Source organism: Pteropus medius, unplaced genomic scaffold (genome assembly GCF_902729225.1).
Source record: "Pteropus medius unplaced genomic scaffold, Ma_sr-lr_union100, whole genome shotgun sequence".
Taxonomy (NCBI): domain Eukaryota; kingdom Metazoa; phylum Chordata; class Mammalia; order Chiroptera; family Pteropodidae; genus Pteropus; species Pteropus medius.
The window spans coordinates 4,109,941-4,133,823 of record NW_024345479.1 but is presented as its reverse complement, the minus strand read 5'-3'; the positions used below and the strand labels follow the sequence as shown (position 1 = coordinate 4,133,823).

Below are 23,883 nucleotides of genomic sequence, written 5' to 3'. Positions count from 1 at the left end.
TCTCCCTCTCTCTTTTCTCTTCCTGTTTCTCTCCTTTTCTCCTCTTTTCTTTCAGCAGCCAGATCCAGGGCTGAATTCCTCCCCGGCTGCTAAGAAGAGCTTAACCTTTCTCTCTCTTCCTTCCCTGTTCTTTTATTTATCTTCCTTCCATTATTATGATATATATTTTTAAGTCCTGGAAGGTGGCCTATCTCCTCTCCCCGGGGTTCTCCAGCTATTGTTACTCTCCCTGGCTCTTCTGGGGGGCGGTGTGCCTGACAAGGTGGGGTTCTTGGGGTTGCTCACTCCAGTGAGATTCTAGAGGGAAGCCCAGAGCCACCGTCTCCCTCCCTCTCTCCCTCCTGAGAAACCATATGGAGCCTGGATTTTTCCAACATGGAGGCAAGGAAAATAGACATGTTTGGCTTGATAGAGCTGCTCCCCACCCCCTCTTCTCCTGGATCCCCAGATCTCAGATCCATCCCCTCGGCATCTTTCCCTTCTCACCGTCCTGTCAGCCAGGCCTCTGCGCCCTCCAGCCCAGCCTGGCAAAGTATCGGAGCAGAGTTGCTTAAGCGCCTTTTAATTCGGTTACCTCCAGTGCCCAAACTTGCTGCTGCTCGTAGTGCTCGGCCCTCAGCCCTGTGCTCTTGGAACCTGCCACTGCTAACCATTACGGTGTCCTGAATGCTTTCTTTTCGCCTCCTTGGGCCAGCATAGCTAGTCGCCCGCCACCGCGGCAGGAGCGGCAGGAGCGGCTGAGAGAACCCGGCAGTGGCAGCCAGGGACTAAGCCTGCCCGCAAACCTTCTGGGTCCTTCCTCGCCGCCGCCTGCAGAGTCTCCATTCTTTCCTATCACGTCTCTGGCCCCTCTGCTTCCCACACTCGCCTGGCCTCAGTGCTGAGACGGTTTGCGGGTTTACTGCAGGGGGAGTGACAGAAATTTCGGCCCCAGGCGCCTAGTCAGATTATTGTTTTATCATCATCATCATCATCGTCATCATCATCATCATCATTATTGCTATAACAATCATTTAGACTAAATAAAGCCAGGTCCCAGCCAGCTAACCCCTCCAACATTTTTATTTTATTCTCCTCTCTATTAATAACAAACTAAACTGATGCCTGTTAATTAATTTCCCCTTCAGCCAGGACTTCTCCGAAGTTAATTTTGGTTAAAGCATCAGAGGCTAATGGTAGTAATAATAAAGGGATTGGGTCAGCCTGGTCAATCGAACGAACTCCAGTTCTCCTTTCTGAAAGGACCTGCTGCTTTGCAGACCCATGTGTATTTCCCAGAAACAAATTCTTCCCGGAAACCAATCGGAACTCAGGGCCACCCCGGCTTTCTTTTGAGTATGAATCTGTGCCACTAAGAAGAGGATTTATGTGTGGGAGGGACTTCCTTCACCCACACGCCTTTTCTTTTATTTTCCTATTTTTATTTTTCTTTGGAGTTGGCCAACTGGACTGAATGAAACTTATTCCAAACGCACATGTTAAAAGAGAGGGTCAGTCTGGAGGTTTTATGAAAAGTGATGGTGAGGCATTAGGGAAGACAGATGGGGGACTGGGGGAGAAATGAAGTCGTAAGTTTCAGAAGAAATACACAAAATCCTATTACAGCTTGAACCTTTATTTTTCTGGCGCACTTTTAAGAGGCTGCATGAAAATAATGACTACGTATTTTTAAACCTCAGAGAACTTCAGTAAACAGGGTACCCTGTTTCCAACCCAGAGAATATTGTTCAGATTGCTTTGTTGACTTTCTTCTTCCTTAAGGAAAAAAATTTCTCTTTTAGAAAGTACTTTCCCATCTCTTGGTAAAAAGTTCAGCAGTTATCCAGTTTCTTTTTTTCTTCTTTTCAAGAAATCAAAGGAAACAAACTGTCAAGAAAAGGGTGGGAAAAAATTAAATCTGATGAAAAAAAATAAAGGAGGGGGTAGATATGGGCCAAATGGTCACAGCATCAACCAGCCTGGCCAGGGAAATGGAAACAATCCTACTCCACTGGGGACCCCTGGGGGACTGCCTGCTGCCAGGTCCCACTTAGCTGAGTAGACTCAGGCTAGAAGTGGTGGTACCTGAAGCAGGGACATGGGGGAGGCTCAGTTCCGCTGGCTCTGGAGATTAAAAATCTTCAGGAAGTTTCTAGGTCAAGCCGTTGTTAGTTGTTGTCTTCGAGACATGGGATGGGAAGGAGTGGATCCCTTATACTAGAAGCTTCTCTGCTCAACTTACTTCTTCCTTCTGTCTCTTTTGGAGATCTTCGGTTTTTCTTCCAGGCGAGTCTGTGCTTTAGTGAGAGAGACCTAGACGGACATGGAGGGAGGCAGAGGCAAGAGGACTCTCAGCTCAGAGGAGGGTGTTGATGACGCTTTTATTTTGGAGTCTCCCAGTCTCCCCCCTCTTGAGCCACCCTATCCCAGAGTTGGGAGGGGGAGGTAGGGAGACAGAGGAGAGAGGTCAGGGGCTAGTGTGCATGCAGGAGAGAAAGCAATGACTCTTGCAGTAGTACGTTTCTATACCTAACCAGTCCCTAAAGGAGTACAGTCCTTGTTTTTTAAGTGGAAATGAAAACCGGTGGGCTTTTTCTTTAAAATTAAAGTGTTGAAATAAGAGAAATCCATTTCAGGTCAGGAAGTGGCCTCAGCATCTGTTGTGAAGATGTTGGGGTGGGGGAGAAGAAAAAACCCTATTGATGTCAGTTCCCTTTTCAGTTCCTAAGATGGATTCGAGCCCCAGTCTTCTTCTCCCCCTTGTGTCTCTTCTCTCACCCCGCAGGTCAGCCGCTCCGAAAAGACCCCGGGAGGAGGGGGGCAGAACTGGGAGGGGGGTCCGGAGCCTCACGTGACCCCCAGGGGTGCCAATGTCCGGTTGTGAGGGTATCAGGCCCTTGCAAGTTGCCATCCACTGCCCGGGCTTCGCCCAGCGATGCAGAAAGCCACCTACTACGACAACGCCGCTGCTGCACTCTTCGGAGGCTACTCCTCGTACCCTGGCAGCAATGGCTTCGGCTACGACAGTGCCCCCCAACCCGCCTTCCAGGCCACCACGCACCTGGAGGGCGACTACCAGCGCTCAGCGTGCTCGCTGCAGTCCCTGGGCAACGCCGTCCCACACGCCAAGAGCAAGGAGCTCAATGGCAGCTGCATGAGGCCTGGCCTGGCCCCCGAGCCCCTGTCTGCCCCGCCCGGCTCACCCCCGCCCAGCGCCGCACCTACCAGTACAACTAGCAACAGCAGCAATGGGGGCGGGCCGGGCAAAAGCGGCCCCCCCAAGTGTGGTCCCGGCTCCAACTCCACCCTCACCAAACAGATATTCCCCTGGATGAAAGAGTCGAGGCAAACGTCCAAGCTGAAAAACAGCTCCCCCGGCGCAGGTACCAGCTCTCTGCCTTCCTCATCGTCTGCTTTTGTCCGGGCCAGGAATGTCACTGTTATTCTAGCACCCAGGCCCTAGGCGCCCAGGTGGCGGCGGCACCGGCGGAGTTCCCTTACCTCCCTCTTACCACCTGATGACCCCTGACCCCTCGAACACCCTCTCCTGCCAGCCACCCTCCACCAGAGCACCGGAGAGTTCTATAAGGCCACGCGCTCAGCCTCAGCCCTTTGCGAGGCTGCCGAACCACCAGACGCAGAGTCGTCAACGATTGATTATTATTAAGTATGATTACTGTGGGTATTAATCACAATTGCTCCGGCGGCCCGGGGTCCCGGCCTCCAGGCACGGCAGCCTTTTCGCGTCACACCTTTGCGCCTTGCCCACGGATGTGCAGATTCCCTCAAGGGTCTTCCTCAGCCACCCACCCTGTCCACAGGACCTGGCAGGAAGGTGGGGGGAGTGTCTTTCCAGACCTGGAATTGGGCATGGGGGTGAAAGGATGCGCGATAAAATTTAGACCTAAATAAATGGCCATGCGGCTCTGTCTGCGTGACATGATCAAATTTTCATAAGCTGGGGCAGCGAGAGGAGAACAGGTCTCTTAATAAATGCCACTATTATAGAGTGTCCGCTAATGCGACGGGCGGTGGGGGGGGGGCGGCGAGGAGGAGGCGGGGACGGAAGGAGGCGGCGGGGCTCTGAGTCCAGGCCTGGATTTATTAAGAAACGATGCATTCAATTTCGGCGTGTTCAGTAATTATCTTTTATTTCATTTTCTCCCCTTCCCACCCCTCCCCTTCGGATCCAGCGGAGGGCTGTGGCGGTGGCGGCGGCGGAGGAGGCGGAGGAGGCAGCGGTGGCGGTGGCGGCGGCGGCAGCGGGGGCGGCGGCGGGGGAGGGGACAAGAGCCCCCCGGGGTCGACGGCGTCCAAGCGGGCGCGGACGGCGTACACAAGCGCACAGCTGGTGGAGCTGGAGAAGGAGTTCCACTTCAATCGCTACCTGTGCCGGCCGCGCCGCGTGGAGATGGCCAACTTGCTGAACCTCAGCGAGCGGCAGATCAAGATCTGGTTCCAGAACCGGCGCATGAAGTACAAGAAGGACCAGAAGGCCAAGGGCTTGGCCTCGTCGTCAGGGGGCCCCTCCCCCGCCGGCAGCCCCCCGCAGCCCATGCAGTCCACTGCCGGCTTCATGAACGCCTTACATTCTATGACCCCCAGCTACGAGAGCCCGTCCCCGCCCGCCTTCGGCAAAGCCCACCAGAACGCCTACGCGCTGTCCTCCAACTACCAGACCCCTCTCAAAGGCTGCGGCGCCCCGCAGAAGTACCCCCCGACCCCGGCGCCGGATTACGAGCCCCACGTCCTCCAAACCAACGGGGGCGCCTACGGAACGCCCACCATGCAGGGCAGCCCGGTGTATGTGGGCGGGGGTGGCTACGCGGATCCGCTGCCGCCCCCTGCCGGCCCCTCCCTCTACGGCCTCAACCACCTTTCCCATCACCCCTCGGGGAACCTGGACTACAACGGGGCGCCCCCTATGGCTCCCAGCCAGCACCACGGACCCTGCGACCCCCACCCAACCTACACAGACCTCTCTCATCATGCGCCTCCTCCTCAGGGTAGAATCCAAGAAGCGCCCAAATTAACACACCTGTGATGGGAAAGGGAGGGCGGAGGAGTGAGGTCATGGGGGAGGAAAGGGCCAGGAGAGGCAGCCTGGAGGTCTGAAAAAGGAGCCAGGGAGGGAGGTGGTAGTGAACCTTCCTGCGAAGACCGGGCCTGGCGTTCCTTCCCCTCCCCCTGGCCTGAGAGGTTGCTTTTTTAAGTCCTCTGGCCCTGTTTCCATCTGCCTGCCAACCCGTTGGAAAGGAATCCACAGCCGACTGGAGATGACCCCATCAACCCGAGGCCTTCAGCAATATCCAGTTGGAACTCCGCTCTCGGGTGTGGGGTAGAGGAAGAGGAGATAGGGAAACAAGGCAGAGAAGAAGCACATTTTAAAAAACAGGATGGCTAGGCCATCACCAACCAACTTACCTTCCATCTCTGTGGGTAACTTCCCCAAATCTTGATTTTTTTTTCCTTGCAATTCTCCTTTTAAGAAATTATAAAACATATCAAAACCAAGGGCACAGGGCATGCTCCCTTCCCCCTTCTCTGAAGCCTCAAATTGCCTCCCATCTACTTGAGGTTAATTGGGCACTCCCTTTCTAGCCCCATATTTTTCTGTTCTAGGCCATTAATATCTATACCCCACCCCCATCAATTACAGTTTTCAGAGGGCTCAGGGATGGTGAGAGATCCTGAAAGTGAGAGCTGTCTATATTATAAATGTATATTTTTTTCATTTATGGAAAAGCTGGGCGGTGAGGACAAGCAAGTTGTCAGAATTGAAGGTTTGCCCATTCTGCTGCCTCCCATCTCAGCTCCAAATACATCTCCCCTCTCTCCACAGAAAGCAATCGGTGACGCGTGGTTCTACACTTTTCTTTTCTTCTGTTGCTCTCTTGACTTAACGTGAAAACAGGGTATATTTTAACAAACTGTTTGTCCCAGGCAGGGGCTGCAGCCGGGCCTGTGCGCCTTGCTCAACCCCCTGACAGGACACTTTTGTTGCACTTAGAGTTTACATTTTAATGGATATAAAAACAACTGTGAGAGATGCCTGGGCCTGCAAGAGTCCAGTATCGCTCAAAAAGTGTGTGTTCTAGTGAACATTTTCATATATATTTATTGGTTATAGCCTGTTAAAATATTTTCTTTTTTTGTATTATTTATCCCCTTACATTATGTATTTATATGAGAAAAAAAAGGAAAAAAATTGTACTTTTTTAGTATTTACTTGTTATAAAGGATGTGTTTCCTGTCATGTAAAACCAGCTATTTTAGTTATTGTACTCTAGAAAAGAGCTGTAGATTTATGTTAAACTCGTACTTATGAGCAATTGTAATTAGTTCTTAAAGGCATGAACTCAGCTCCTAATTGTCACTGTATAGTCCTGAATTTGTAGAATTAGAGTTAATTGGAACTTTCTTTGTTCTTCAGTAGTTACTTTTTTCCTTACTTAAAAGGGTTGTCTGTCAAACAATTCTTGAATAAACTTTCTGTTATCAATTTTATCTTGTCCTAGTGGTCCAATTTAGATAGCAGAGCGAGGCTGCTGACTGCCAAATTTCCCCCAAGGGAGGAAGGACATTGAAGCCCCTGTCCTGGCCTTTTCGTCCACGGCTCAGGCCCCTACCTCCTTTTGCCTGCCTCAGGTTTATACAGTTTTTTTCACATGAGCCTGAACCATCCTGCGAAATTCTTTAGCTAAGATTTGAGTAACAAGTTAGGGAGAAGGAAGATTCTTAGGTACTCTCTCTAGGTTTTTCAGTTTGGCTTCTTAGCCTCTCTGTTTTTCTCATTCATTAACCTTTTGTCTTCTCTCCTTTGGCCACAACTTCCTTGCCCCGCCCCTGCCCACAAACACCACCACCACCACCACCATCAACAACAGCAACAAAAATCTGGCCGATTACAGCTCCTTCCACGCAACCTAAACTTCACAGTTTTCTTCCGGAGCTACAAAGAAGTGGTCACGTGACCCGAAGCCCAACCACCATTGGGTCTAAAATGAAAACAAAGGAAAATGATTAATCTAAAAAAAAAAAAATCTAAGGCCTCAACTTCTCAGGTCAAGTCTTAAAAACTAAAGTGAAATTAAATCACTAAATAAAACTGGGGGTGGAGGGAGAGGAGGCGGATTTGATTTCCCCTGCCAGGGAAAGGGGAAAGGAGGAGGGTGGGAGAAGCTGTTATAGCCAATCTTAAATAAAACGGTCCCCAGGCTAATGTGCCGTTGTTTGTACGATTCTTGGGAAAACTTCATTTCTTAGTCGTGCTTCCATAAAAGTTTTATCACATTGGAGCGAGGATAGAGAGGGTCTGTCAAAGATGAAATGTCACCACCGCGTCGCTGGAGTCGATAAGAGCGAGGAGACAGGGCGGCTGAAATATGGAGCTAATTCATTGAAAGAGAAGCGATGGCTGCTTGCTGAAGAGTTGCATAATTCTAATTGTAAGCGATGCGCCCGCATTGCTTAATTAGGAGCATATATTTGGTGGAAGTGATGGGGGGTAGTGTGGGTGAGAATGGTTGCAGGCCCTCAGCCTTAAAGTGAGGGCTGATTTTCATTTTTATGTTGCATCCTGGCAGTCCAAGGTTAGTAATTACAGTCTTTATGCAACAATAAATAACAATAAAAAAGCAACCTGAATTCTAACCCCCCTCCCCAATACAATTTTAACTGGACTCAGCTCATCCAAGCAGCAAGCAATTTAGCATTGGGTCAGGCTATAATTTAAAGGCATAAGAGCGTGCAAAGTTTGATTGGTATCAAATAACGCTCAAGGGTTTTTCTTTCTCTTTTCCTCTTCCCTGAATAACATTTTCTGAATGATGTAACTAGATGAAGCGCCATGTTTGGCTCTTGGGGTGCAGCGGATTGATTAGCAGGAAAGAAGCAGGCCAATAGAGAGAATTTTGCTCGAGTTTGAAAAACAGTTATGGCTTGAAGCTAGAACTGCAAATAAAAATAAGGGCCTACTTGGCTTGGTGTTCCCCACCCTTCTCTCTGTGAGATTCCAGGCACTAGCTCAGCAGCCAAAGTCATGGGGAATATATCTGTGCTAAGATTCACAGCACACGGGGGCAGGAAAAGGTGTCTGTGGGAAGGAGGGCTCTCTTGGTCTCTTTTCACACCCAACTTTTCTGCTCTTCTCTAATCTGGCAGTACAATCTGTCAGCTGGGCTAGGGAGAGCTGTATTTCCTGAAGGGACAGTCCTACTGGCTGTTGCCCAGGGAAGCGCTCGATCCTGCAGCCAGCTGGAGAGCCTGTGAAAAAAAACTTCCAGGGCTTCTCAAGGGGGTGGTCGGAGGGAGAACCCACTCTCAGGCCTTACTGCGCAACTTCCAGACTACTACTACTCGGATTCTTCTGAGCCCACCCCCACCCCCGCCTGACTCCCACCCACACCTCCAAATGGCAAAAATTTCTTTCTTTGGAGCTGCGTTGGACGTAACCATCTCTGGCCAGTTTTCCTCGTGTTGAGCAGTTCTCTCTGAGCCCTCCAGAGACTACTACCCCTTGTCCCCTGCAGCCCCACCTCAACTGGCTCTCCTCCATACCCACCCTTTTCCTCAGACTTCTCTGTCCTTTTTAAACGCTCACCACCACCCACGCGAATGAATACTTACCACCACCCACGCAGCCGTTACATTGACAAAAAGTTTCTAGTTCCAGCTCCCGGCTGAGTCGCGATTTCTCTGCTAACCAGCTTTCTCCTCGCTGGGCAGCAGGGCAGGGAGGGGGAGGGGAGGCCAGTGCCGTGGGAGTTCTCCAAACTTTCCACCCAACTCAGCGCCCTTCCCTCTGCCCCATTTCCCATCTGTTTCTCCGCTCTCCCAGAATCACCTTTCCCTTGTGCTAACACCCCCCACCCTCAGGCCTTTTAAAGGGATGCGGAATTTCGGCTGTTCCCTCTGCTTTCCCAAAGAGCCAAATTCTTTGATGCCATCGGAGGAGCTGTCAGGGGGTTAAGATTGATCGCCTCATCTCCTCTCCATCCCTCTGACCCACTTATTTAAAAATCTTCCCTTAGATCGACTTTTCATTTTCTGCTTTGAGATCTAGTTTCTCACCAATTGCTTGGGTCCATTAGTCTTGTGCCCCCTCCCTCCAGTAAATTACAGCACTCCTGAAAGTTCAGACTATCTTGCTCTCCTTAAATAAATAAAAAACAAAACCAAAAAATTTTCCCCAGGGGCCAGAAGTGGAATATCATCTCAGTGGTCATTATTTCTACCCTCTCCATATTCAGGGAATTCTTTCCTGCAAGAGATTTTTTTTTTCATTATCAGCACAATAACAAAAATGAGAGGGGTCTCTCTTTGTCCTGCATGGGGGAGGGGGGTGCTCTCCCTCAGAAAAATGGACCTGAGCTTTGAGTTAAATCTCTGGCTACTTTGGTTCTTGTTCATGTCCCTGAATATAAATACAGATACAGACTTGAGGCTTGAGTGGGTGCAATGCATCTTAGACCCTGATTTTTTTGGGGGGGGAGAGCGGGTCAGAGGAGTACAGATGCCTCCAGGTGAGGAAGGTAGGTGGACATATGGGCAGGGGCAGTGCTGCAAACACTGGACAGAGAAGGAAACTGAGACCACACAGCTATGGAGGCCAGAGGCCCAAAGGGGCCCCTCACCATCTATCTCACTCTTCTGTGTCAGCCTGGGAGTGCCTGTCGATTTTCCAAGATTTATCTGTTGCTTTTGGAGGGTGAGATGGGGATAGTGGTGCTGGTGATTGTAAATCTCTTCTCTTCCTTATTGCACCTTAACACTGACCTTTCCCAAAGGGGGATGCTGCTTTCTACTACCTCTTCCTCCCACACTGAGATCCTCATTCAATCCTTTTTTCTTTTTTTTGGTGGGGGGAGGGGAATGCTGCTGGCCATGTAAAAAACAAACAAAAAAAAACATTGATTTACTCTATCAAAAATATTTCAAAAGGAAAATGTCTCCCTTAGATTCTGTTGTTTCTGTGGCTTCCAGAACCTCCCATCCTCTCGAGGGGATGAGGGAAAGCTTTTCTAGCTTTTCTGGAGAAAAAGAGTCATTGGGGAGAGGGGATGAAGGACTGGGGAGCTCATGGCGTCCAGGTCGGAGTCCTCTAGAGTTTTTGAATCAATTAAAGCAAATAATGCTCTCTGTTTTCCACCAGGCCCAGACGAGCGATTGGCCGAGGCCAGTCCCGTGACCACGAATTCCCTGCAATTTCGCCGGAGTCCTGGGTTTAATAGAGAGAGTCCCCATACGCTTGTATTTATCAGCAATATACAATTATAAAGGCCCAAAATTTAAAAAAAAAAAAATCAAGAGCGAAATCTCCCCTCCCAAATCATTCCATCACATAAACCTGGGGGGCAGGAGGGGGTCTCCTTCCGATCCTCCCTCGGCACCCCCCCAGCAGGCCCCTCCCCACCATTGAAAGCCATGAATTTTGAATTTGAGAGGGAGATTGGGTTTATAAACAGCCAGCCATCGCTCGCCGAGTGTCTGACTTCCTTCCCCGCTGTCTTGGAGACATTTCAAACTTCATCAATCAAGGAGTCGACATTAATTCCTCCTCCTCCTCCTTTCGAGCAAACCTTCCCCAACCTCCAGCCCGGCGCCTCCACCCTTCAGAGACCCGGGAGCCAAAAGCAAGCCGAAGATGGGCCCGTTCTGCCGCCGCCGCCGCCGCCGCCGCTCCCCGCCGCCCCCCTGGCCCCCGAGTTCCCCTGGATGAAGAGAAGAAATCAAGAAACCCAGCCAATCTGCACGTCTCCTCCGGCCGCCTCCTCGGTCCCAGCCTCCGGGGCTGGCTTGCCTGCAGGTCGGTAATGGGGGTAGAGGTGGGGTGAGGGGCAGCTAGAAGAGAGGGGGGACAGAGCGATGGAGGAGATAGAAAAGGTGGCTAGTCTGTTGGGGTTCCTTGCCCCGTCGATTCCAGGGACGAGGAAGCAAAATAGACCGCTGGGGCGCAGGCCTGGCCGCTGCCACTTTTTTTTCTGCACATTTGGAAGCTAATGGGGAAGAGATTTTTCTCTGCTAGGAGAAAAGAATTTGCTTGACCCTTATCTGTGTGGAGGAATGATTGTGTTGTTGCTGGGGTTGAATCTGGGGGCAGGAAAAGATTCGGTCCCAGCTCTTAGTCAAGCGGAGAATCTCATAGCTAAGGAGGAAGGGGGGTGAGGAACAATATTTATGAACCTCTCCCCAAGCGAGTTGGAAGTGCCGAATTGAGGGGTCCACACAGAGAGGACTTTGGGGCGGGGGACTCTGAGCTTCTGGGGACAAAGGGGAGCCACTCGCTACCCACTGCGTGGCCCGTGGGTGGCTCTCTGAGTGCTTTGTTCTAACCTGGGCTGGCTGTGCTGGCGAGAGGGTCGGGGAAAAGGGGAGAAAGCAGTGAAAGCGGCTTGCTTGGGTGGGAGGGAAAGAGGAGGGGGAACTGCTGAAACTGTTTTTGGCGGATGAGGTAGTGTTTATTTCAGCTGAACTGTGGTTGGGAGGAGGACACGGCCCGCTGTGATGCCTAGGCTGCTTTTCCCCTACAGATGGCTCGGGGCTGGCGGAGGCGGCCGGCAGCGGGGCGCGCAGGCTGCGCACGGCTTACACCAACACACAGCTGCTGGAGCTGGAGAAGGAATTCCATTTTAATAAGTACCTGTGCCGGCCGCGCCGCGTCGAGATCGCGGCCTTGCTGGACCTCACCGAGAGGCAAGTCAAAGTCTGGTTCCAGAACCGGCGCATGAAGCACAAACGGCAGACACAGCACCGAGAGCCGCACGACGGAGAGCCAGCCTGCCCAGGCGCCCTGGAGGACACCGGCGAGCCCGCTCTGGAGCCCATGGCCAGCCCCGCCGCCTCGCAGGCGGCGCGGGAAGCCTGCTCTTACCCTCCTGAGGTCGCGCCGGGCCCCCTGGGCGCCTCTGGCTCTCTGCCTCTGGCCGCTCGCGGGAACGGCGCGCGGGCGCTGAGCCCCGGCTGCGCCCTGAGAGGGTCGGACGGGCTGGAGCCAGAGCCATTGCCCGAAGACGCCTTCCCCGAGCGGCAGGATTCGCCTTTCCTGCCCGACCTCAACTTCTTCGCGGCCGACTCTTGTTTTCAGCTGTCCGGAGGCCTCTCCCCAAGCGTGCAGGGCTCGCCGGACAGCCCGGTTCCCTTTTCTGAGGAAGAGCTGGACTTCTTCACCAGCACCCTATGTGCCATCGACCTGCAGTTCCCCTAACTTGTCCCCTCCGCCCGGCCCTTCCGCCCCACCCCCTCCCTCGGTTGTCTAATGGAAACCCCCAGGACCTTCCACCCCCAAGTCATTTAGACTTCTTTATATGTTTTGCTAAAATTCAGGTATTATCGAATTAGCGTTTAATTCACTTCCTTTCTTCTCTAAAATATTGGGCACTCGAGCGTCTTTTTAAAATCACACAGAAAAATTGCGTTTCTTAAACTCCTTCCAGCGAAATCTCAGGAATAATTAAACTCTAAGAGGGGCTTTCTTAAAAAATAACTAGAGGAACCTATTTTCCTCGTTTTCTTTTTTTAAGTTTTAGACTAGATTATTTATTAAAATTCTTTAATAATAGGAAAAGGGGAAAGTATTTATTGTATATTATTTTCATAGATTAAATAAATGTCTTTATAATACGAAAATGAGTGTTTGTGTTGGGACGCAGCCCCTTTCCCTACAGTCCCGAGGCCAGCTTCACTCCGTTAGGTCCGGATGGGGGTTTCTTTGGCTCTAGGCCGGCTAAGTCCGGGTGCTACAAAAGTGGCCCCACTTGGCCGTCGCTTCTCCGCCTGCCTGCAGCTCGGAAAAGTCGGGGTTTGCTGGAAGCTCTGTCACCTCGCCAACCTCAAACAGATGGCCTTTGGCCCTGCGCGGGTGTTCCCGGGCTTCTGCTTAGACGTAAAGGCGAGTGGGTGTGCTGCCCACAAAAGAGGGTGCGAGGAGAGGGCTCCCGGACAGGATTTGGAGTCGTGGCGGGAGCCCAGAGGTTTAGCTGAATTGGGAGAGGGTCCCTAGGGTTTCCGAGGCTTCTCGTTTCAGTGCTTCAATGGGATGGAGGATCTTTTTCCCGGAGCGCGGGAAGGCTGGGGACGCGAAGCTTAGGGACATGGCCGGTCCAAGGAGCGGAGTGGGGTCGGGACTTTTCTAGGAAAGCAAGACCCCGAGCCCCGGGATGGTAACGGGCCTGCAAGTGGGCAAGAAAGGAGGCCGGGTGAAAAATGCAGCGGGTCTGAACTTCAATGCTCTGCGGTCCCCGCAGTCACTCTAGGACCCCCGGGGTTGGTAGAGCATCCGGAGAGCCGCGAGGCGACGCGCCCAGGGAGGCCCAGGCAGCGTCGGCAGGCGTTTGGCCTGCAGGGAGGAAAGGAGGAGCGAGGAGAGCGGGAGGGATACAGGGAAGCGAGGAAGATGCTCAAAATGGCGCTGGACCCAGCGGCAGGGAGGGCGAAGGAAGAGCCGGTGGCCGCCATGACAGCCGCTTCGGGAGGCGCGGGGTCCCTGCCAGGGAATCCGTCCCGGAGCCCACCTTCTCCTTTCCGGGGCGTCCAGACGCCAGTGAAGAAAGGGAGCCAGGGAGCCTCCTTTCAGTTTTTGTTTTATTTTAAAAATGAGCCCAGCAGATGTTGAGGACGCTAGATGGACGGAGATTCCACGTGGGGGTGGGAATGGGAGGGGGCGCGGCGGGTCTGCAGGCCCCGGATGGCCTGGGCGACCCAGGCTTTTGATCCTTCGCTCTGGGATCTGAAGCTCGGCCAGAGCTTTCTCCAAATGCAGACCTACCTGTCTTTGCCAACAACTTCATTTGCCATCTCAACACTCGCTCCTATCGCCCACAGTGCACCCTGCCCGGCGACTTGCAAACCCGGTAAGCGGGAAGCAAGGATCGATCTTCCCCATCTGCCTTCTGGTTTCTTCTGGGGAACGTGGAGATTTAAAGGGCCCCGGAAAGCCATCCATCCTCTTTAGGTTTATTTAATATTTCTCTGGCTCAGAAACAGACACTGCAGGGCTACCTCCCTAGCAGATGCTGCCGTTCTCTAAAAGTAGTTTATTTCCTGGGCCTCCCAGACTTTCTCCTGGACCAGCCTGATGGGGACTTGGAGTACCAAGCACGGAAAGGCAACAACTGTCAAGAAAAGCCAGGAGCCCACATTGGTTGTGACATAAAGGACTAGATAGATAGGCCTTCGCATATTTTTTAAAACTGGTCTCTCGGTGTGAGAAATACAGGCATCGTATTCAGCTGAAATTTAATCCCTTAAACTGTCTTAATATAGAATTCATCTCCTGCATTAAATTATTTTATGTCATGTTAAATTGCACTTATTTCATAAATTAATATAGAACAATTAGATGTGTTATAATAATATTGTGTATCTTATTAGTTTATTTTTCCTCAAAATATATAGGTATGAAATAAATTCAATATATTAAAGTAGTAATACACAGCTTATTGGCTTGTGTGTTTATTTTCCCCATAAATTAGTGGATATACAATATATTAAAACCACAGTATACATCTCATTGGTCTGTGTGTTTATTTCTCCATAAAATATGCCCATAGGCAGTGTTTAGCATCTTAAAAAATCACAGCACATAGCCATCTTTACACTAACAAAATGAAACAGACATTTCAACTGGGGCTTTGATTTCTATGGACAGCCAAACTGGATAATTTGATCTAATTAAAAATGCTCTTTCAGCTATAGCAGGTTGTTACAAAGATCAAGAATACCAGAAGGATCTTGCTAATTGCCCACCTTACAGCTTTCTTTGGTCAAAAGGAGAGCACCCTTCATCAATGCCAAAAATGCAGTATCTGCTCTGCTGGAGAGAATTCACATCCTGGGATCACAGCTTGGTCTGCTATACTGAGGGGCCTCTGAAGCTCCAGTTCTCTAAAAGCTTTGCTGTTCTATGGCCCAGCAGCGTCAGCACTTACCATGAGCAAGTTAGAAATGCAGAATCTTAGGCCCCACCCCAAACTAAATCAAAATCTCAACTTATTAGATCCCCGAGTAATTTATATGCACATTAAAGTTTCAGAAGTACTGCTAGATCATAGTGCACCTTGTTCCCTGCCTTCCTCCTATGCTTAAGAATTTTTGATCCAATTTAACTGGACACTGCCTTCCAATCCTTCCCAAACCAATCAGTGGCCCAAAGGGCAGGGAATCTCAGCTCTTCCCTGAGACTGCATCAGTCCCGATTCCTTCCTGCCAGAGTGAGTAGGGAGCCAGGAGAATCCAGCCAAAGGCTCAAGCTACCTGTTTAGATATAGATACTCTGTGTGTCCTGGGGGTGAGAAGCAACTAATCCAATGGAATCAGGAGTTCGAGCATTTTCCTTGGTTGATTATTAGAGAGGAGTTGAAAATCTTTACAGACACCACACGAGACTTTCTCTCTTTTCTTATACTCACAAAACTCATCACCTCTGATGCCACTACAGCAGAACAAAGAGGCAATGCATTTGCATAAGGAAATGACTTCTGCTTTCAATCTCCTTACCCAATTTCAGATTCAAAGGGATGCCTCACCATTTGGGATTCATAAAAGATTAGGATTCGGGATGCCTGTGTTCTAAATTAGTTCTTTTTCCTTGTCTCATCTCTGGGGTCATCCTCTTTAGCCTGATTCTTCTGGCTGGCTATGGAGAAGGAAGGGGAAGGAAGGAGATTAGAGGGCAGTGCCAGGTGGCCAGACTCACTTATCTCATCCCAATGGGTCAGAATCAACTGTATGTGTTCTGTAGCACAGATTGGATATAAATTGACTGTGGTTGGAGTGAGAAGATTTCAGTGCCATCCCGAAAGCTGCTGGTCAGTCTGCCCTGCTCTTGGTGAGTCATTCTTTTAAGAAGAATGACTCATTAATATTATGGTGAAAGCGAAGGACCATTAGATTGAAGAATTATTTGCAATCACAATAACCTTGAGTCATTAAAAAAAAAAAACGTAACTTGTGCCTGAGCAAGTCCCTTTCCCTCTCCAGACCTCAGTTTCTCCATTTGTAAAATAAATGGAAGAACTATATGTCTATAATGTCCTCTGCATCAAGAAATGTCAAAAGTATATTCATTAGTCTTCACAAATAATGTATTAAATATTTATTGTGGCTGGTACTATGTGTTTTTTAATGGAGGTGGTGACTCTTGATGTTTGACAATGGCCCACCTCCCAAGTATCTGGTAGAACCATTTCAACAAGTTTTAATTTGTATCTTTACACCAAAATTGTGTCCCTAGTCATTATTTAAATGAGTAGGGAGATAAATCTTTTCAACAACCAGGTAATTAGATACAATGCTGTGTGCCAGGTGCCAGGTATTCAATAAATATGAATGTTAAGAAGTGTCCTAGCCATATTTTCCTCTGGCTTTTATCTTCTGCCACTTTCCCCAACATTTGATTATGTTTACTCTTGTTTGAAAAGAGTAAGATATTTTATACAAACCAGGCACCAAACTACTTCTTTGACATGATGTACTAGACTTTAAAAGTCCCCTTCAGTCAGGTTTTATCTGGTTGATGGGGCATCAGAGCATTAATACAAATTCTGAGTCTCCCTAAATAGCTCTGCTAAATTCCCCTAAGTCTCTAACAAGCACTAAATGGCCCCACTGTACATCTTCCTGAAATGTGCTCTAGTCAAATACATGTCATCAGTTTGCAGAAAGTGGCCCTTGGGGCCCCACATCACCCCCTCCACCTGCCAGGCCTGGTGTGACCCCAGTCCTCCACTGACCTCTCCAGACCAGTCCTGCTCTTCTGTCCTGTCCTGTCCTGTATCCCTACACACACACACACACACCCTCTCTCCACACTGTGGTGATGCAGATATTTAGTGCCTAAAGGAGATCTAACAAACTGCTTCCTCCTCTAAAGAATGGGTCAACAGTGAAAGAATCCTCCTAAAATCTCTAATTTCCAACCACCACAGAAAAATCACAGTCTGGACAGTCAGTCATTCAGATACAAATTCAGCTTGATCAGTGTTCTACAAGGTTTCCAGAGTGGATATTTTGGCCACAACCACATTTGGATAAACCCAATTCAGTAGGAAACTATTTCAATTCTTCATGTCATTCTAATCTTTCTTTTTAGAAGAAACCCAACTCTTTGGCTTACCTTTTACTCCAGATGAAGGTTTACATCCTGTTGCTCTATCTAGATCATAGAAGTCAGTCAGGTTCAACCCCAATTCCCCAGGAAGGACAGTTTCTGAGTTAAATCCCTCATGGGGCAAGAGACAACATCTTTCCTAGAAAGCTTTTCCTAAATATTGAAATGACCAGGAAGTTCATGCTAATATCCAACCTCAAAACTTTCTGGTGCAATTTTAATTATTTGGGTCTTTTATAGATTATATAATATTAGGCTTTAGTTTTCAAAAAATTCTTTAGCTTAGAAGAAAATCCTTTGCCTATACAAAGCCAACCTCAGTGAAATTTACATATGATAAAGTACATATTGTATAATATAGGGTGATATGTTACATTAAAATATAGCACATGTGCTATTTTCCTTTCACATATTTCCACATTTTAATATGCTAGTTATATTAAAAAACCAAAGACTGATTCATACTATTTCAGAATGTGCATGTAATGTTAATATTATGCATTTATAGAATTCTCTTTGGTTCATATTTTCTTGCTTCCTTTAATCCTACTAACAGTGCAGTGAAGTAAGTAGTACTAAATCCATTCTTCTCTGAGGCTGAGACTCAGAGAAACCAGGAAACTTATCCAAGGTCATAATGCTAAAAAATGGTCAAGCAAGGATTTGAACCCAGGTGTTCTGGCTGTCCAACCAGTAGTCTTCCCATTACAAAATGCACCACCCACAACATAGTCTGTGGTTCTCAGGCTGTGACAATTGTCACAAAAATTTGTGACAATTTAATTAGTTTGCATTAAAAGAAACACCACTAAATTCAAATTCTACCCTCCCCACAAACAGCAGCAATAAACTATCTCTTATAGAGAAATAAATTATAACCTTGAATATCCTTTTAATTTCAATCTTTGATCTTGGGCTTGGCCTCCAAGATCTGGGCTGGGGACAGCAGGCAGAGAGACACTTAAAGGCCTAAGGAAAGAACTGTTCAGATTGCTACTACCAATCCCCATCTAAAGCAGATTCCTCCACAGAAAAGGCCAGAATCAGGTGTAAACTTCTAACATATCTGCATTCTGATTAGAATGGTTTCCCTGACTGCATTCTCAGTGTGATAAGGACTAGCATCTCTCAAAGATAATTTCAGTTCTAAACATTTTCCTATGTTCTTCTTGTTCTCCTATATGTATAAATAGATTATAATAAAGAAGAAATCAACTTTATTTCATTGTGATATTGGGTCTATTCAGACCTTCTCTGGTGAATTTAATTTGGTCAACCAGAAAATCCTATAGTCCATAGATTACTCCAGATGTGGATTACTTCTCTCTGTTTTGTTTTGTACTCAGCTGTAGGTTTAGCAAGGAATCCAGCCTCCATTAACTTTCTCTTCAGGCCAGAGGATGGTGAAGCTTCTTTCAAGGAGGAAGAGACTTGGGAGCCAAGTTGCTTTTTCTCCTAGACCTTTCTGCTGGAAAAAGTTTCTGTTGGAAAAAGTTTTAATCTTTCTCTACACAAGGGAAGGTAACAAGACTCAGATGAATTGGAGATTATAGTGCTTTTGGAGAGCTGAGGTCAAAGTAAACACTGAAAGTATAACTTGAATCTCTTTTGCCTACTCCTTTTCTTCTTGTCATTAATAATGGACTACTGGTAACTTCAACTGTTATTAGGGAGACTGCATTTCTCCAACTCTCAGACAGATTTCTGCTCTTTCATTAAACTAATTTGAAATTTACTTCCTCCTTTAGACCTCAGTTGTTCTCTTAATTAAGAGGGCAAGGGATGAGGTGAACAGGTTCTCTCTGGGTTGCGGGAAAGGTGAAAAGTGCAGTCTCAGGTCTCTCAGAGGCAGGTGGCCAAGCATAGCTCAGATATAGGCTGAGCTCAGATTTGGGGTTACAAGAGAAGTCCTAGTTCCCTGTATCATTCTTTTCCAAAGTCCTCTGTGGAGAACTTCATAAAGTGAGAGGCATCTACAGACTCTCAAAGGTCCAAAAGAAAAATATGCTGGCTCTCACCTCAACGCTCTTCTCTCCAATACCTCTGCAGGCCACTTCTGCCTCCCATCTCAGTTTTTTCCTTTGTCTGCCCTTGTTCCTTTGGCAGTGAACATTCTCTCACTCTCCTCCACTGTATCTCTCTTAAAGAAATTACCAATGGTCCTCCTCCCTGTCCTGATCTGTAGTAGGGTCTGAAGCAGAGTAACATCTGAGGAGAGGAAAGGGCAGGGGCCCTGTGAAATGCTCTGAGCTCTTTCTTGGTTGGGGGCTAAGTGAGGCTCACAGAAATTAAGAGAAGAGAAAGGCAGCGTGATTTTGGTGCTAAAGACAGAAAGCAGGAGAGGTGACTATAGTAGACAGGCAGAATGGGAAACAGAGAGATGGAGAGACACAAGAGACTAAGAGACAACTTTGGAATTTCTCGCAGAGGAATGAGTATTTACGCTGCCCTTTTTGGAGTGGGGAAATCTGAGAAGTTTTGAGGTTTCTCTCTGGATCTGTCCCACCTGCTTCTCTTCCTCTCCTGAGCTCAGCTGTTTACAGAGATCCCTTCCTGAACTCTTGCCCTCCTGGACTTGCCCTAGCCCCGGCCCCAGGCCTCCAGCCAGACAGACACCCTGACAGGTTACAAATGAGTGTGGGTGTTGGATTGCGCCAAGCTCTTGTCCTCAGAGTCTGGAGGAGGAGAATCAATGGGCTCTACTCTCTTCCAGTTCCATCTCAGTCTGAAGAGAGTGAAGGAGGCACTCCTGTTTCCTTCTCCCCTAACCCTGACTCAACAAACACACAAGAGCAGAAAGGGGTGAGAATTCACTCCTGAGCTTCAGGACCTCCACACTGAACATCCCATTCTTTGAGCAAACTCCCTTGATCTATTCTAGAAAATTAATTGAAAATTTGAGTAATCTTTAAGATGTAATTGGTATTGAGTTTATGGATTTGAGGCTTGGAATTCTTTTGGAGGATGGGGAAGAGATGAAGGGTGGTGAGGCAGAGAGGGCTAGGAGGGGACTAAAGAATGCAGGATCTACACAAGTTTTAAACACTTCAGAAAAGGAATAAAAATTCCCTCCTCTTCACTTGTAAACATCTCCTAGCTCGGTGCTCATTGTGGCTCTCTGGAGAGATACAGGGAGTTATTTGAGTCTGAGTGAGCGAGCCAACTACAGCTATGGATGGCTAGTGAGAGGATAAATACATCTAGAGAGATGAGTTGATGGATAGGTAGAGAACGAATATAAATATATAGAGAGATGGACGAATGGAGAGATGGATTGAGACAGAGGGAATATAAAGAGAGGCTGAGGGAGAGAAATGGATGTGTGAATGAGGAGAGAGCGTTTGTGCGGAGAGCTAGAGAGAGAAATGGGGCGTTTCTCATCCTCCCTCCACATTTCTGTCCTGTCTTTCTCTCTGACATGCCAGTTTCCCATCACTCATTTAATGAATTCATCCTTTAAATTCTAGACCCTGCCTCACACCCTTAGGTGTTTTTGCACCCTCTACCTTCACAGTCATCCATTTGGCCCAGGATAACATACCTCACCAGGTTGTCCTAACCCATCACCCCAAGACAAACTGGGATAAAGAAACTGGGAGTGGGAGTTTGGGGCAAAGTCAGGAGGCTGAAATCCCTCCTTCCCTGTCTACAGCCTTCGGGGGAAGGCTCCTTTGGGGGGTGGGAAGAGTGAAGGGGCAGCTGGGTTGAATTTGTCCAAATCTAATAACTCAGGAGCCTATTGAAGGCCTTGGGGGTTGGGAAGGGAGGAAAGTCTTGAATATTCCTCTAACTTCCCCCCTCTCTGGTCCCTTCTTTGCAAAAGTCTTTGAAGAAAGATGTTTTTGACGCTTCCACGTCGCTCTCAGATGGATGGGCTGCCGGTGATTGAAGTGTCTTTGTCATGCTAATGCTTGGGGGGTGATGGATGGGCGCTAGGGCTGCCAAACTCTGGCCCGCAGCGCCCATTGGCCTGGGAGAGATCACATGCGCCCCGCCACCCCTACTCCCTACCCCTTTCCTGGGGGAGCGCTGGCCCAGGCGATCTGGGCCAGGCCATGGACGCAAGCTTCAGCGCTGTGACATACTACCGAAAGGTTGTAGGGCAAGAGGGTGTCTCCCCAAAACGGGCCGACCCTCCTGCGGCCTCCACGCATGGACTATAATAGGATGAACTCTTTCCTAGAGTACCCACTCTGTAACCGGGGACCCAGCGCCTACAGCGCCCACAGCGCCCACAATGCCCCTACTTCCTTCTCCCCTAGCTCGGCTCCGGCTGTTGACAGCTACGCAGGCGAGACCCGCTATGGCGGGGGACTACCCAGCCCCGCGCTCCAGCAGAACTCAGGCTATCCCGTCCAGCAGCCGCCTTCCGCACTGGGAATGCCCTTCCCCAGCTCTGCGACTTCGGGGTATGCCCCGGCAGCCTGCAGCCCCAGCTATGGGCCTTCTCAGTACTACCCTCTGGGCCAATCAGAAGGAGATGGAGGCTATTTTCCTCCTTCGAGTTATGGGGCTCAGCTAGGGGGCTTGTCCGACGGCTATGGAACGGGTGGAGCGGGCCCGGGGCCGTACCCTCCGCCGCAGCCCCCTTACGGGAACCAGCAGACCGCAAGCTTTGCACCGGCTTATGCTGATCTCCTCTCCGAGGATAAGGAATCGCCCTGCCCGTCTGAACCCAGCACTCCCACAGCCCGGACCTTCGACTGGATGAAGGTTAAGAGGAACCCACCCAAGACAGGTAGGGCTCAGGCGTGGCCACCCCCTCTCCGGGGGCCCAAAGCGGACGTGCTTCTCCTGCACTGAGGTGTTCTGAGCCCAAGGTAGCTTCCTCTCTCTGAGACGCCCTGGTAGAGGCAGGTAAGAACATTCTGCCCCGTTTCAGGCTGGGTGGGGTCTCCCTACCCAGTGAGTGCCGAGTTACCCTTAAGGGTAAGTCTCCACATTGACCGCCCACTTCCTGATCTGTGTGCCCACCACAGGCCCAGGACCCAACGTGCCTGCGGGGCGGGATTGGAAGTGTGGGGAATGTTGCTCTAGATTTGGAGATCACCTGGGCGGGGGCGGGGGTGGGCGCCTGGTGATCTATGGGAACTTTGATTGCTGAAGTTGGACAGAATGGTGAATGGGGCTGCAGAGCTGGCCCGGGAGGAGGGGAGGAGAAGGAGAAAGAGCTGAGAGAACTGACGTGGCCCTTCTCTGCCCCGCCCCTAGCGAAGGTGTCGGAACTGGGCTTGGGGGCGCCCGGCGGCCTCCGCACCAATTTCACCACCCGGCAGCTGACTGAGCTGGAGAAGGAGTTCCATTTCAACAAGTACCTGAGTCGGGCCCGGAGGGTGGAGATCGCCGCCACCCTGGAGCTCAACGAGACGCAGGTCAAGATTTGGTTCCAGAACCGGCGCATGAAGCAGAAGAAGCGTGAGCGGGAGGGAGGCCTGGTGCCCCCAGCCCCTCCAGGCTGTCCCAAAGAGGCGGCTGGAGACACCTCCGATCATTCGACAGGCACCTCCCCGGAGGCCTCGCCCAGCTCCGTCACCTCCTGAACTCAACCTCCCAGCCGACTGGGCTCCTGGGCTCCGCAGCGCCTCAGTCCAGCCCTCTCCTCCGCTCTTCCTACCCGCGGCCTGGGCTTTACTGCTTCACCACGGCTGGGTACGCCAGTTTAGCTGCTTTGGGGAGAAATGGGGAAACACTTTTCTCCGGTCTGGGCGAGGTGCTGATGGCCGGGCACCCTATCGCACCATAGGTGTGGGAGACACGGAACCTGTCAAATGTGGAGGGAAGGGCTTCCTTTCGCCTTTGATCTGGGGATTAGCACGGGGGCGGCGGGGGCGGGGGAGGGTGCGCAAGCTGCATCCTCCTGGATTCTGCTTGCCCTTCCCAGCTTTGGTTTGTTCAGTTCAGTGCCTTTGAGCTGCGAGGACGCTCCTCATGCACTCACTTGTATCCCATCTCCCCGCTTCTGGGCCCGGGACGGAGAAGGACTCGAAGTTTCTTGTGTGAGAGGTATTTGGGTGCAGGCATATCACCAATACTTCATTTCTCCAGTCACCACAGACCTTACAGGTGCCTTGTGACAGACCCAAAAGTCCCCTCCGCAATCTAACCTTATTCATCCCCTCCCGCGCGTTTGTATTGCACTATCGCCGCTTCCAGAGGTTGTTTTCTGAAACCTGCCTCTTCCTACCAGCGACCTCATTTCTAAGCCACCAAAGTGTTTTGGAACTTGGTACTACAAAGATTTCTGGAATGTCGTGTGAGGCCTGTCCCTAGAAAGCCTCTACCAGGAAGGTGCAGACATGTCCCCACCAGTTCCTCCCCTATTTATAGCTTCCTGGAAAATCCAGGACCCTCCTCCCATCTCTACCTTGGGGGTGGGGGTGGGGGCGCGGGGAGGGCCAGGTTCAGTGAGAGCTCCAAACAGCAGTAAGCATTTCTCTGAACCTTGGAGACAGTGGAGGCACCATCCAAGTTTCTGGAAACCTGAACCCCAAGCAAGCCGGGTTTTTTTCTGTACCTCCAACTACCTCATTTCAATAAAATCTGTGTTTTCTCTTCTTCCCGCCTGCTTCTGCTCCTCCACCTCAGGGTAGAGGAGGCTTCATACTCTAAGAGCCCAGGGGAGAGGTGAGGACAGAGTTGGCCAAGGCTGGTTGGGCTGGAAAGAAGAGGGTGGATCCAAAGCAGAACTGGGCCCTAGGCCTCCAGAACTGACTGACGTCAGTTTTCCGTCATTGGAAGAACCAGGACAGAACTGGAGGAAAAAGGCAGTGGGGGAAGAACCAGTTGAGAGAGAGTCT

General features: G+C 49.8%; 3 protein-coding genes and 1 long non-coding RNA gene across 16 annotated transcripts in view; 3 read left to right on the top strand and 1 right to left on the bottom strand.

The window, feature by feature from the left end:
* Positions 1–6,486, top strand: part of HOXB3 (homeobox B3) — a 45,309-nt gene extending 38,823 nt beyond the window's left edge. For all 13 annotated transcript variants that reach the window (XM_039873724.1, XM_039873726.1, XM_039873725.1 and 10 more), the window contains 2 exons: positions 2,765–3,362; positions 4,173–6,486. In XM_039873724.1, the coding sequence (XP_039729658.1) occupies positions 2,915–3,362; positions 4,173–5,023 (1,299 nt within the window). In that variant the 5' untranslated portion in view covers positions 2,765–2,914 and the 3' untranslated portion in view covers positions 5,024–6,486. The remainder of the gene's footprint in view (positions 1–2,764; positions 3,363–4,172) is intronic.
* On the bottom strand, positions 4,114–9,865 carry LOC120611261 (uncharacterized). Its single transcript, XR_005655121.1, has 5 exons — positions 8,608–9,865; positions 6,855–6,977; positions 5,404–5,460; positions 4,958–5,017; positions 4,114–4,431 (listed from the first exon to the last, which is right to left on the bottom strand). It is a non-coding gene; the product is annotated as an uncharacterized LOC120611261 (long non-coding RNA).
* Positions 9,866–10,204: 339 nt separating this feature from the next.
* Positions 10,205–13,626, top strand: HOXB2 (homeobox B2). Its single transcript, XM_039873738.1, has 2 exons — positions 10,205–10,786; positions 11,511–13,626. Exons 1-2 carry the CDS (start codon positions 10,405–10,407, stop codon positions 12,182–12,184), a joined length of 1,056 nt encoding a protein of 351 aa, XP_039729672.1. The 5' UTR covers positions 10,205–10,404; the 3' UTR covers positions 12,185–13,626.
* A 7,144-nt stretch (positions 13,627–20,770) lies between these two features.
* HOXB1 (homeobox B1) lies at positions 20,771–22,721 on the top strand. The gene is made up of 2 exons (XM_039873823.1): positions 20,771–21,824; positions 22,298–22,721. Exons 1-2 carry the CDS (start codon positions 21,239–21,241, stop codon positions 22,624–22,626), a joined length of 915 nt encoding a protein of 304 aa, XP_039729757.1. The 5' UTR covers positions 20,771–21,238; the 3' UTR covers positions 22,627–22,721.
* Positions 22,722–23,883: the final 1,162 nt, after the last annotated feature.